A 13,546-nucleotide genomic window follows, 5' to 3' on the forward strand; every position below is an offset into this window, starting at 1 on the left:
CTCTGTTTCTCCAAAAGGCCTCCCCTTCTCCCAGGAGGAGGAGCTCTGAAGCTTTGGAGAGGGAGAAGGCTAAGTGGGGTTCCCAATTCAGACTTAAAAAAAAAAAAAAAACCTGAAAGTTCATGGTAGATCTTTTCATGGGGCTGGGGCTCAAGGTTCTTCCTGGAATCAATCCCGGAGCCTGAGCCCCCAAACCAAGTGCTCCACACAGACACTGGAATTTTTTCTTCTTGAACCCAGCTCTGAAAGCTCAGCTGCCTTCATGGGGATGTGGACGGGGTGGGTTTAAGGCTCCCTGACAGAGCCAAAGACTGAGCAGTGGGCCTCCGTGGGGGCTACTGGAATGCTTGATGGAAACGAGGCAGGGTGGTAGTACTCAGGCCAGAAGTGAAGACAGGAGGCAAGGAGTGCAGAGGCCCGAAGTTCAGGGGTCCCCCAGCTCCTGGGGAATCTTGAGGCTGAGCTTGCAAAGTGGTAAGCAGGGGCTGGGCCTCAGCCTGGGAGTAGCCCATGACGAGGCCTCCTGCAGCTCCCGGTGGGTTACACGGGGGCAGATTAAGTGGAAGGAAGCCCAGTAAATGGGAGAAGTCCACATTAGCAGCGCACAGGGCCTCAGAGAGGTTGGCGGGGCTCTTGGCGAGCAGTGCTTCATCTAGGAGGGCCGCAGCTGCCGCCGGCTGAGGTGAGGCGGGCTGGGGTTCGGCGGATGAGAGAGACAGGCTTCCAGGAAAATCCGCCAGGAAACTATCCACCTCCACTTTGGGCAATTTGTCGGGCAAGTATGAGGTAGATCCAAGCTGGTATTTTGGAGGGAGCTGAGCTGGGGAAGAGATTGGTGAGGATTCCAGAGGGTAGCTCATACCCATGGGGAGTGTATTGTGCACCAGGGAGTGTGGCATGCCTGTGCTGGGCATGGCAGGGATGTGGGCACCATACATGCCCATGGGCAACATGCCAGGAAAGGCTTTGGCCCCCATCATGTCCCGAGAGGCCATGCACAGCACAGGGCTCAGCTCTTCCTTCACGCTGACTGTGGAGCTGCAGCTGAGGAGGCCTAGCATGTCCACTGGCTCTGTCTTGATCTTGAGCAGCTCCTGTGAGTGGCTCTTCTTGACATGACGTGTCAGGTGGTCCTTGCGGCCGAATCTCTGGGCACAGTACTGGCATAGGAAGTCCTTCCGACCTGTGTGCACCACTAGGTGCCGCCGCACATCCTTGCGGGTATAGAATCGCCGGTCACAGTGGTCACAGGGGTGCTTCTTCTCCTTGGCACCACCTGCTACCCGGCGTGAGTGAGCCTTCAGGTGCTCTAGCAGGGACTGGGTACTCTCGAAGGTCTGCAGGCAGACCTTGCAGCTGAGGTCACCGCTGCTGGCGGCATGCATGGCCAGGTGGCGGCGGTAGCCCAGCTTCGTATTATAATTCTTACCGCACTCGGAGCAGTGGAGGGCCTCTTTGTTGGGGTCGTGGGTCTGCAAGTGGTTCCGAAGATGGTCCTTGCGGTGAAACATCTTATCACAGTACATGCACTGGTGGGGTTTCTGGGCCGAGTGGGTGGCCATGTGCCTAAGGGTAGTGAGAGAAGACCGGTCAATGCAGAAAGTGGGGAGATCAGGGGGCTGAATGGACCGCCAGGTGTCTATTAACAGGATACCAGATTTTTAAAAACTATGGTAAAGTGATACAATGGTGCCTGTAATTTTAGCTAGTGAGGAGGCTGAGATCTGAGAATTCTGTTTTGAAGCCAGTCTGGACAGAGAGTCTGTAAGACAATTAATCAGGAAAAAGCCAGGAGTGAAGCTGTGGCTCAAGTGCTAAGAGTACCAGCCTTAAGCCAAAAAACTAAGGAATGGTCCCCTGGCCCTGAGTTCAACCCTAGTACTGGCACAAAAATGAAGGGAAGGAGGGAAGACAAAGGAAGGAAATGGAATTCTATGCCAACCATATTCCAGACATCTCTGCAAAATCCATCTATGTACCGCTACTCTTTGCAGTACTGGTTATAGTAGCAAAAACAAACAACCTAAACATCTACCCTATCAATAGGGAACTTGTTTTATAGTTATGCTAACTCTATAAAATGATCCAACTATTTAAAAGATGAGGCAGCTTTAAAAGTACCTTTAAGGAATAAGCTCCTTAGATGCATAAGTGGAAAAAAGGAAGCAGACTATGTAAAGAAAATTCTGTATGTGAAAAAGGGGAAATATATGTATGCTTGCTTGGATATTTATAGAAGGATATATAAAAAAAACTGAAGCCAGGCACTGGTGGCTCACATCTATAATCCTAGCCACTCTGCGGGGGGATGGGGGGGGTGACTTCTGAGGACTGAGATTTGAAACAAGCCTGACCAAAACAAAAAATCCACAAGATTGTTTTGTTTTTTTTTTTGGTTGGTCATGGGGCTTGAATTCTGGGCCTGGGTGCTGTCCCTGAGCTCTTCAGCTCAAGGCTAGCGCTCAACCACTTGAGTCACAGCGCCACTTCTGGCTTTTTCTGTTTATATGGTGCTGAGGAATCCAACCCAGGGCTCATGCATGCGAGGCAAGCACTCTACCACTGAGCCAACTTCCCAGCCCCAATCCAAAAGACTCTTATCTCCAATTAGCCAGCAAAAACCTGACATGGAGGTATAGTTCAAGTGGTAGAGTGTCAAACATAAATCAGAAATGCCAGGCAAGAGCACCAAGTCCTTGAGTTCAAGCCCCAGTACTGGCACAGAAGAAAGAGAAACCAAGGGCTGGGAATATAGCTTAGAGGTAGAGTGCTTGCCTAGCATGATGAAGCCCTGGGTTCGATTCCTCAATACCACATAATCAGAAAAAGCTAGAAGTGGTTCTATTGCTCAAGTGGTAGAGTGCTAGCCTTGGGCAAAAGTGGCAGCTCAGGGACAGTGCCCAGGCCCTGAGTTCAAGATCTAGGACTGGCCAAGAAAAAAAGAAAAAGAAAGAGGAGATCACTGATAGCCTATGGGAGAGAAAACTGGACAGATGGATACAATGGAGTATTTTCATGGCAAAGCTTCTGATATCTTCTAAATTTTGAATTATTTGTATTTCCTCTTCAAAAAATTATATTAAAATTATAAGGACTAGAGGTACAGCTCAAATGGTAAAATGTCTGCCTAGCAGGCACAAAGCCTTAAGTTCAACTCTTCATATCGCCTCTCCATCCTCCCCAAAATATTTAAATAACACAATAAATGGAAAAATGAAAATATGTAAACTTCCTGATCTGAATCAAGTTTCTAAGACACACAGGGAGGGCTAAGCCAAAAAAGGAAGTTCAACATAGTACATGTAATATGATTCCTTTAAAAATGAAAAAGGGAATCCAAGTTTGAATGTGTCAGGAAGGACCTAAGAAACTAATCCTACCACTGACTTTGGGGAGAGGAACAATGGCTTGGGAGTGAGAACAATTCATTTGTACCTTTGGATCTGCTTACTATGTAAACCATTCCTCAGTAACACATAAGCAGAAAAAAAGGCAGAAGTGGCGCTGTGGCTCAAGTGGTAGAGCGCTAACCTTGAGTTCAAGAGCTCAGGGACAGCACCCAGGCCCAGAGTTCAGGCCCCACAACCAGACCCAAAAAAAAAAAAGAAATGTGTTAAGGACTGGGGGCATGACTTAAGTGGTAGAGCAACTGCCTATCTAGCTCAAGACCTGAGTTCAAACTCCAATACCAAAAACAAAGAAAAAAGAAGGAAGGAAGGAAAGAAGGAAGGAAGGAAGGAAGGAAGGAAGGAAGGAAGGAAGGGAAGGAAGGAAAGGAAGGAAAGGAAGGAAAGGAAGGAAAGGAAGGAAAGGAAGGAAGGAAGGAAGGTAGGTTTTAGTGTCACAGTACCTCATGATCCCTTAGTTTATCTGTTCCTATCTTGGTCCAGGAACGGAAAATCATAGCTTCATAAACAGAATCAACGCAACAAGATTGTGAGGATCTGGGTGAGCCACATCATTAATCCTGTTCTCCAGTGAGGTAGCTAAAGCCATCAGGTAGCCCCACCCACCAGTCAGTTAAGTGGCACAGAGTGGATTCATTCAGAAATGTCACAGCTTTCTCTAGTGACCTTTTCTGGAGGGTTATCCTCATGCTACATATGTGTGCTCATGTCTATGTAAGCCATCAATCTAACATGAATGACAGGAAGACATATGGCAGAAAAGTGCTGAGAAATCAGTCTAACTTTTCAGGTGAGAAAACTAAAGCCCATAGAGCATTTGTGACTCATAAAATAATCACAAGTGATTTATGTCAGGGTTCCTGCCTCCTGGGCCAGAACCTTTGCTTCAACTTCTCACTGGAAGTCGACAAAGACTGGATGTTGGTGCTTCAAGCATGTGAGCCTAGCTACTCATTAGTGGAAATTGAGAGGATTATGGATTCCAGGCCAACCTGGGCAAAAAAAAGTTTGTTAAGACCTCATTTCAACAGCAAAAGCTTGGAATGGTGGTTCACACCTGCCATTCCAGCTAAGCTAGGAAGAGGATTACAATCCAGGCTAAAAGCAAGACCCTAGCACAAAAATAACCCCAAAACACAATGGGCTGGAAGTGCAGCAGCTGAAGTGGCACAGTGCCTGTCTAGTAAGCTCAAAGCACTGAATTCAAACCACAGTACTGCCAAAAAAAAGGTCTGGAATGATAGTGCTAAGAGTACCCCTAAGACAGAAGGCAGGGGCTGGGAAGGTGGCTCAGTGGTAGAGCGCTTGCCTTGCATGCTCGAGGCCCTGGGTTTGATTCCTCAGCACCACATAAGCAAAAAGAAAAAAGCTGGAAGTGGCACTGTGGCTCAAGTGGTAGAGCGCTAGCCTTGAGCTGAAGAGCTGAGGGACAGCGCCCAGGCCCAGAGTTCAGGCCCCTAGACCGGACCCAAAAAAAAAAAAAAAAAAAAAGACAGAAGGCATACAGAGAATCAAACAGTACTAGGCCCTGGGGGCAATCTTGACCAACTCTAGTGGCCTATTTTAGTTCTTTTCTATCAAATGTTTTCCAATGAGGAACTAAGGCTTTCTGTGGTCATCCTGTTTATATACTTACTTTTTTACTACCTGCCCCATTGTTAAAAAGGTAAATTCTAGGAGAAATAGCACCTCCATCCTTCTGGCTCAATATTCCAACCCTAGCAATAAGCACTGTGCCTGGTACATAACAAAGGCCAAATAAATAGTTGGATAGAGGAATGGTTAGATGACTGTATACCAGGCTGGTCTATGTCATTTGTAAAGGGCAAGTGCATGGTTCCTCTAATGGAAAGACAGGAGTAAAATGAAAATAGCTCTCTCAGGTTCTTTCCCCTACTAAACCTTGCAACATCTGCCATAACAAAGGCTTTCACATTCTATTTCACTTTGAATAGGGATTCTTTTTTTTTTTTTCGGTCTGGTCGTGGGGCCTGAACTCTGGGCCTGGGCGCTGTCCCTCAGCTCTTCAGCTCAAGGCTAGTGCTCTACCACTTGAGCCACAGCACCACTCCCAGCTTTTTCCTTTTTGTTTATGTGGTGCTGGGGAATCGAACCCAGGGCCTCATGCATGCAAGGCAAGCACTCTACCACTGAGCCACTTTCCCAGCCCCTGAATAGGGATTCTTGGGCTTACATGTTTCCTCACAAGTCCCTGCCATAGAGGGCACCAGGGACTCTACAGAGACAGATGTGGTCATCTTAGTAGCATGTAAATTCAGTAGTAATAGTATTGCAGGACCTAAGAAGACAAAGTTGTTCAATTACATCCCTGTTCTGAGCCTCCACTTTAAAGTATACAGATTGGACCACAAGAGCTTCTTTTTTCTTCTGAAGTTCTAAAACAGAGTTTTAACTTTGGTTAAGATTCTAATCATTGGAAGTGGTGCTGTAGCTCAAGTGGCAGAGTGCTCACCTTGAGCTGAAGAGCTGAGGGACAGTGCTCAGGCCCAGAGTTCAAGCCCCACGACAAAATACTACTATTAGCCAGGTGCTGGTGGCTCGTGCCTATAAATCCGAGCTACTCAGGAGGCTAAGATCTGAGGACTGTAGTTCAAAACCAGTCTGGGTGGGAAAGTCCATGAGACTCATATCTCCAATTAACCACCAAAATAAGCCAGAAGTAGAGCTATAGTTCAAATGGTGGAGTATTAACCTTGAGCATAAAAGCTCAGGGACTACACCTAGGTCCTGAGTTCAAGCCCAAGGACTGGCAAAAAAAAACCAAAAAACAAAAAAACCCAACAACAATCAAAACCCTATTATTGACTGACTTCAAGTGGTTAAGAGTATAGAGAACGTGTGTGGGACAAACTTTCACTGAAACCTCCATGCTCAGTGGAGTCTCTCTGGCTTTGACCTGGAGAAGCTCAGAGCAAGAAGAGGTACGGGAGCGTCACCTACCTATATAGCTTGTACTTGGAGGCAAAAGCCTTGCCACAGTGCAGCTGAGGGCAGCTATATGGTCTCTGTTCCGGATGGGGTAGGCTATGAGGCCTTAGCTTCTCCCCATTTGAGAAGGGTGTCCCCGAGATTTCACATTGGCACTTCACTTGACTCTCTGTCTCCCGGGCCCGAGGCCTAGGAACTAGTTTCCAGCCCACTTCCTCCTCCTGCTTTGCATCTTGAATCCAGGGAGAGACGCTGGTAAAAAATGTGGTCATGGCAAGGCTAACGGCAAAGGGCCATGTTACTCAGAAAGCCTCCCCATCAGCTTCGCCAGGCTCTCCGCTCTGTCACAGCCTCCAACGTAGCCTTCAGAAAACAATCTCTTCACCTGAAACATCAAACACCTGGTGTTAGGGAGCCCAATGCCATGAGAGCGTGGGCTTTGGAGGCAGACAGACCCCACTCCAACACCAGCCCTCCCATTTGGAAGTTGTGTGATTTTTCAGACAATTACTCCCTTGAGCTGTTTTCCCATTTATAATGCAGACATAACAATCTTTGAAATCATAAGGGTGTTTTGAGGATTAAATGGGATTATGGATATAAAGCATTCAGTACAAGGTTGGGTACCCAGAAGTACTTAGTGGTTAACTATTATTACTAGTACAGTCTAGCTAATACAAAGATAATCTGAGCTCTGAAATGCTATACTTTCTCTTCTTACTTCACTTTTACATCCTTTCCACTAGAGACAGCAGTTCCTTCTCTTCCTGTTTACCTACCTGCCCCTCATCTACTACTTTCTCCAGTTCTCTCATGGAGGTGCTAAGGGGCAATTAAATGTCCAAAAGGTTAGGGAAAGAAGAATCCTTTTCTTAGAAAATCTATACTCTTGAGAGGCAGGGCCTAGGCCAGAAGGACTTCTCAGCAGTGCAGCAATACCAGGAGATTCCATTTGAAGGGGCCATTGCAGACTCAGCATTTTCCCTAAACCAGTACTGGTCCCATTCTGACCTCTACTTCCTTTCGTGATCTTGTGGTCTCCAGGCCCAGCTAGGTCTCTTCATCAACAACTAGCCAACAATCTAAGTGCCAAGTGGCTCCTCTTCTAGATTCAGGACATATATGCACTTCTCTCTCTTTCTCTCTTTTTTTTTTTGGTCAGTCGTGAGGCTTGAACTCTGGGCTTGGGTGCTGTCCCTGCGCTCTTCAGGCAAGGCAGGCGCTCTACCGCTTGAGCCACAGTACCACTTCCAGTTTTTTTCTAGTGGTTTATTGGAGATAAGAGTCTCACAGACTTTTTTTCCCGGACTGGCTTTGAACCGTGATCCTCAGATCTCAGCCTCCTCAGTAGCTAGGATTACAGGTGTGAGCCACTGGTATCCAGCCACTTCTCTTTTTTGTGTGTAGGTATTGGAATTCAAGGCCTCATGCTCGCTAAGCAGGTCTTCCACTACTTGAGCCATGGCTTCAGTTTTTTGTTTATTTTGTTTTTGTTTTTTTTTTTGGCCATGGGGCTTGAACTCTGGGCCTGGGCGCTGTCCCTCAGCTCTTTAGCTCAAGGCTAGCCCTCTACCACCTGAGCCACAGCGCCACTTCCAGTTTTCTGGTGGCTTACTGAAGACTCTCATGGAGGGCTGGGATGTAGCTGCTCTGTGGCAAAGCGCTTGCCTAGCAAGTGCAACGTCCTGGGTTCAATCCCCAGTACCAAAAAAGAAAAGACAAAAAAAAATACAGTTAAAAGAGGCTGGGAAGGTGGCTCAGTGGTAGAGCACTTGCCTTGCATGCCAGAGGCCCTGGGTTCAATTCCTCAGCACCACATAAGCAAAAAGAAAAAAGCCGGAAGTGGCGCTGTGGCTCAAGTGGTAGAGCGCTAGCCTTGAGCTGAAGAGCTGAGGGACAGCGCCCAGACCCAGAGTTCAGGCCCATGAACGGACCCCCCTCCCCCCCAAAAAAAGAGTCTCATGGACTTTCCTGTCCAGGCTGGCTTTGAACCACAATCCTCAGATTTCAGCCTCCTGAGTAGCTAGGATTACAGGCGTGAACCACCAGCACCTGGTGCTTTAGCTCCTTTGTGCATTGGATATTTTCAATAAAGGGTCTCACTTTATGCCTGAACAGGCCTGGACTGTGATCCTCTTGTTTATGCCTCTTTTTATAGCTAGAATGACAAATGTGCATCAATGTGCTTACCCACTGTACTCCTCCCAAACCTTGGAATGATACGTGCCCACTAACACACCCAGCCACTAGTTAAAATGGAGTCTTATGAACTTCCATGTCTGGGTTCTCCTGATCTCCACCTCCTAAGTAGCTAGGATTACAGGACTGAGAATATGCTAGCATTAGAATTTTGTTTTCACCACCTGACTCTCTGAGAGAGTCATGCCTCTTTCATCTCCATATACCCAATGTCTAGAAAAAGAATTTCAACTTGCTTTTAGATGAGTATATTAGTCATGGAATGCAAGTTGATTCTCTGGGACTAAATTTATGCCCAAGGGTTCTAGTTTAAACTCAATTCAGTCCTTCCAAAGTGGAGGGCTAAAATCTTGAAGTCTGATTCTCCCCTTGGTAAAAGTAGTAAAGGCCTGGCACAAAAGTGACACAATTCCTTTTCTGAGATCAACTCAGGAAAAGGATAGAAGTTACTATACAGTCCCTCAAAAGGGAGACAACAGACCCACATTTATACTTACTAGATCATCACACATGACCAACTACATTTCAACTTGCTACAATAGGGAGATTCCCTTTTGGAGAGATTATATCAAAATTTGGTCATGAGGCTTTTCCACGTGAAGAGGGCAAAGTGGGTATCTGGGAACTGTCCACAAGAATCTGGGGAGGGCTCCAACTGCACAAACTAGCTGTGGGCCACAGAATGCTTGCTCAGCTCATTAGCACCTGCTGCTTACAGTGACCATTCATCCAACAGACTGGCCATGAACGAGATGATAGTATCAGCGGGTTCATGCCCCAGAGAGCTTTGCTCATCATTAACATGAGCTACATCCTGTTCAGGAACCATTCCTCTTGAAGAAACATTGCAATGTAATATGATAAACATTTCCCCATCATTGGAGATTTGCCTAGAAGGATCAGTAGAAAGGTAGATGCATTTTCCATGAATCACATGCATGGCAGCACTAAAAACCACCCATTGGTGACTTCGAATCATCATGGCCTATTTGCCTGCTTCACTAGAAACCTTTCAAAGGCCTCTGACGTCTGGGTTTCATTGTTTAAGTCCTCTCCTCCTTGCCAAGGGTGGAATTACCTGTTTATAATACCAGCGATTACTATGCACACTGGAACTTGGTAGAGAGTAAGCTCAAGTGTGCAGGTCTAGTTTGGAGGGAATTTCCCTGGACTTCAAAGTTAGATTCTGCTCCCACTTTGTATCTGAATCTTGCACCTTAGGCTCTAGAGTGTTGGGAATGGCTGCCAGAGGGAAGCAAGCGACAAAGCTCTGTGAGATGGGAACCTAACCTAGAAATTCGTTTTTTTTTTTTGGGGGGGGGGGTCCGGTCATGGGGCCTGAACTCTGGGCCTGGGCGCTGTCCCTCAGCTCTTCAGCTCAAGGCTAGTGCTCTACCACTTGAGCCACAGCATCACTTCTGGCCTTTTTTCTTTTTGCTTATGTGGTGCTGAGGAATCGAACCCAGGGCCTCAGGCATGCAAGGCAAGCGCTCTACCACTGAGCCACCTTCCCAGCCCCTAACCTAGAAATTCTGCACAAACTCAAAAAAAGAATGGTAGATTCCCCCACCTCCTACACGTCCAACTCATCTGTTCTCTTGAACATGTACAAACAAGAAGACACAGCAGTTTAGCATGCTGCTACTGAAACAGTGAGTAATGGGCTTCTAGGAAGAAGGTGGTGGTGACTAGGAAGAGCTTGTGAGGTTGTACTGATAGAACCAAAGGAAGAAGACGGGAACCATGTGCTCACTCCATGTGCACTTCATAGAGCTATGACTTTATAAAAAAGAAAATAGCCACCACCCAGATTCTACTCAGCAGGGCCTTTTAAAAAGCATAGCAAAGTCCTTACCTATAGTCACCAACAGGCTGTTGGATAACCAAAGCTGCTAATGTTACCTAGGAACGCTTTTAGGGATCTAGTCTCTCTCTGTGTCCTTTGTCTGTAAATTCCTTTCATCCAGACTCCCGGGTTTGTCTCATATAATCAGGCCAGTTCCTTAAGACTTCTCCTTCCTAGGTAAAACTATGAAAGAATTCTGCTTCTCTTTCAAAGCTGTTCTTCTGGTCTCACATGCTACACTAACCGTAACTATAGAGAAGCTGACAGACCTGTTCCCATAAAACAAACACAATCCCTCCCTGCTACTGGTAAAACTCAGGAGGTTTTCAGCCTGATTCCTTCTGAAGTCTGATCTGAAGGGGGAGGTAGCATGGAAAGCACCTTGGACTTGCTATCATTAGAGCGGCTACCTACTGCCTTTGACACCACAGGCAAGGTTACTTTATTCCATGGAAACTCACTCTCTCCAATTTCCAAAATAGACATTTATTCTCCTTGCCTATCAGATTTTCTCAGAGGATTACATGAAATAATCATCTTGGAAGTGACATGAAACGTGCCAAATACACACAGTGCCCTCCGAGGTCCAAGTATGCCTTTTTTTCTGCATAGCGCCTGAATAATACTTCTTCCCACACTGCCCTCCTTAGCATACTTCTCATGCCTCAGAGTGAGTTTCCTCCCCAACATCTCCCCAGAATGTGGCCTTCCTCTTTCCCTCACAGCTAACCCCCTTACTTCACCTCCTGCAGCACATCTCCAAGGCCAGTTTTTTCTCTCACTTGGACAGCCACTTTATTATGCTTTTATTCTACCCTCTTTCTAGACTCTTTTCAAGACTCATGTCCCAAGTAGCAGCTATTGGCAAAAACTCAGTACGGTCTTTGGAAGCTCCTGTCTGCCTGTTATGCGCCGTGATACTTGCTGCCTTCTGATGAAACTATAGTTTTATGGTGTTACATCATCTCTATAGAAACTACGTTCTTTCTCCATTATTAGCCTGTTTCCTCATCTGTAAAGTAAAGCTAAAAATACTCACCTCCCAGGCTTGTTGTAAGGATTATTTTAGTCAGGTATGGAAAGGGCTAAGCCTTTGGTTTGGCCTGCTACAAGAGCCCCCAAAAAGCGAGCTATTATCTTTGCATGGACTTGCATGTTCCCATTTCTGCTGCCATACTCCAATTCTCCCAACTCCCCACTCTCTAAAACGGCTGAGAGAGAGAGAGAGATCCCCCAACTCTGCACCAAGGAAAGGGTTAATCTCCAAGTGTTCTTAACCAAAGAGACCCACAGAGGATTAACAGCTCCATTTCAGTGACTATCCTAAAATAGCTTTTTATCCCTCCTGCCTAAGAGCTACTTGGGGAGCTGAAGAACTTAATTCAACACCTGCCTACATGGAAATACACCCAGGAACTATTTCTTGGAATGAACAGTCTTCTCTTAAGAGAACTCAAAATAGCAACCGGGAAATTATAAATAGATTTAGAAAGGGGGGGGGGAGGCAACAACAACAACAACAAATCGCAGTCCTAACCTGGGCACCAGAAACAAATCCAAAAGGCAAGGTGGTGGGCTAGAAAACAGCGGGAAGGAAAAGGGAATGGGAGTAGCTGCTCCCTCAGTCTCACACAGAACTCACACAAAACTCACACGGATGGATGGGGACAGAGACACATACACACACCCCAGAGTGGTGGGAGAATTAAATTACAGGGAGGCTGGCGAGCCTCAATGACTTGCATCATTCCAAGAAACATCAAACAGGATTAACAGGGGTTGGATTTACTCTCAGGCTGCTAGTTCTTGTGTCCGTGTAGATGGGCCTCTTTGGAGTCCCTTTGATTCCCTATTTCCTCAGATTCCACTGCCTCCCACTCCTGGGGAGGCCTTGAACAAATGGCCGCACCACAGGATGGCCTCATTTTTACAGGGAGGAAACCACCTTTAGACACCCACCCCCCAATCTAGTGGCCTCTCCTTGGGAGGAAGGGGGAGGGTTTAGAAACTCAAGGCCAGACTACCACAGCCCCAGGCTGACAGGTGGAAAAACACACAAGCCAGGAGACAGATTACACTTGCAGGTGAAGCACCAACTCCCCCATACTGTTATTTCCCCTCCAAGCTGGGCTACACCATGGAGCTGGATTTGCAGGAACCAGGCTCTCGGGGCTACCTTGTGAACCATCCCATGGTGTGGTAGAAATTGTGAATCTTTCCCCCCTTCTCCCCCCCAAGATTAGGAGATTGGAATGGACTGGTGCTGAGAGGAAAGGAATTCAGGGAAAGGGGGGGGATCGCATCTCAGGGGAGGAAAAGAAGGGCAAGTCATTGGGGTTTCTAAGGGGGGGGTCTCCAAGAATGAGGCAGGGGGGATTCTAAAAGCTGAAAAGTGTTATAAATAATTTCGGGAGGGTCTCAAAACCCGTTTCCTGATAGGTATGGTCTAGAGTTTTTGAGTACGATCCCTGGAACGAGGGCTACGTACAAGTAGGAACTTATTTTGGGATTCTTCAGACCCTAGGTATTTGGGGGAAGCCTTAAAGGGGTTACAAAAGTCTAGAAAACGGAAGGGAGGGTATAATAAAGAGCAGACTTCTTGGAGCAGCAAAGGGGTAAGTGGGCCGGGGTAGGCGTGTCCCAGGGAGGGAGCAGGTGCAGCTTATCAACGTCCCCCAGACCCGGGTCCCCCGCAGGGTCGGCAGCGCGCTATCTGGGTCACCAAGGAGCCTGGCTGGGAATGAGGGATCCTCAGGCTGTGGGTCTCCAGGTCTTGGGAGACTAATGGGACTTCTTCGGGTCCCCCAGACACAGGTATGAGTTCCGGGGAGAGTTTCCGTCACCCTGGGGCCTATCTGGGGCCACGCTGGCGCAGAAGGGGGCCCCCCGTGGTGGTGGGGGGGTGAGACCGCGCTAAGGGGCCCCGAGATGAGGAACGACGCCGCTCCGGGCACCCGGCGTGCGGGGCGCAGCGAGACTGCCTCCCGCCCCGCTCCCCGCCGTCCCCAGGGGCCCTCGCCGGCACTCACCGCACTCGGAGCCCCGCGCTGCGGGCCGGGCCGCGCTCGGGCTCCGCCAGGCCCGCTCAGGCCCCATAAGCAAAAAGAAAAAAGCCGGAAGTGGTGCTGTGGCTCAAGTGGTAGAG

General features: G+C 47.7%; 1 protein-coding gene across 1 annotated transcript; it reads right to left on the minus strand.

Annotated features, from left to right (window-relative positions):
• Positions 1 to 230: 230 nt before the first annotated feature.
• Positions 231 to 13,495, minus strand: Plagl2 (pleiomorphic adenoma gene-like 2). The gene is made up of 3 exons (XM_013011115.1): positions 13,431 to 13,495; positions 6,369 to 6,741; positions 231 to 1,566 (listed from the first exon to the last, which is right to left on the minus strand). Exons 2-3 carry the CDS (start codon positions 6,626 to 6,628, stop codon positions 336 to 338), a joined length of 1,491 nt encoding a protein of 496 aa, XP_012866569.1. The 5' UTR covers positions 6,629 to 6,741; positions 13,431 to 13,495; the 3' UTR covers positions 231 to 335.
• Between the last annotated feature and the right edge of the window lie 51 nt (positions 13,496 to 13,546).

Source organism: Dipodomys ordii, unplaced genomic scaffold (genome assembly GCF_000151885.1).
Source record: "Dipodomys ordii isolate 6190 unplaced genomic scaffold, Dord_2.0 Scaffold13, whole genome shotgun sequence".
NCBI lineage: Eukaryota > Metazoa > Chordata > Mammalia > Rodentia > Heteromyidae > Dipodomys > Dipodomys ordii.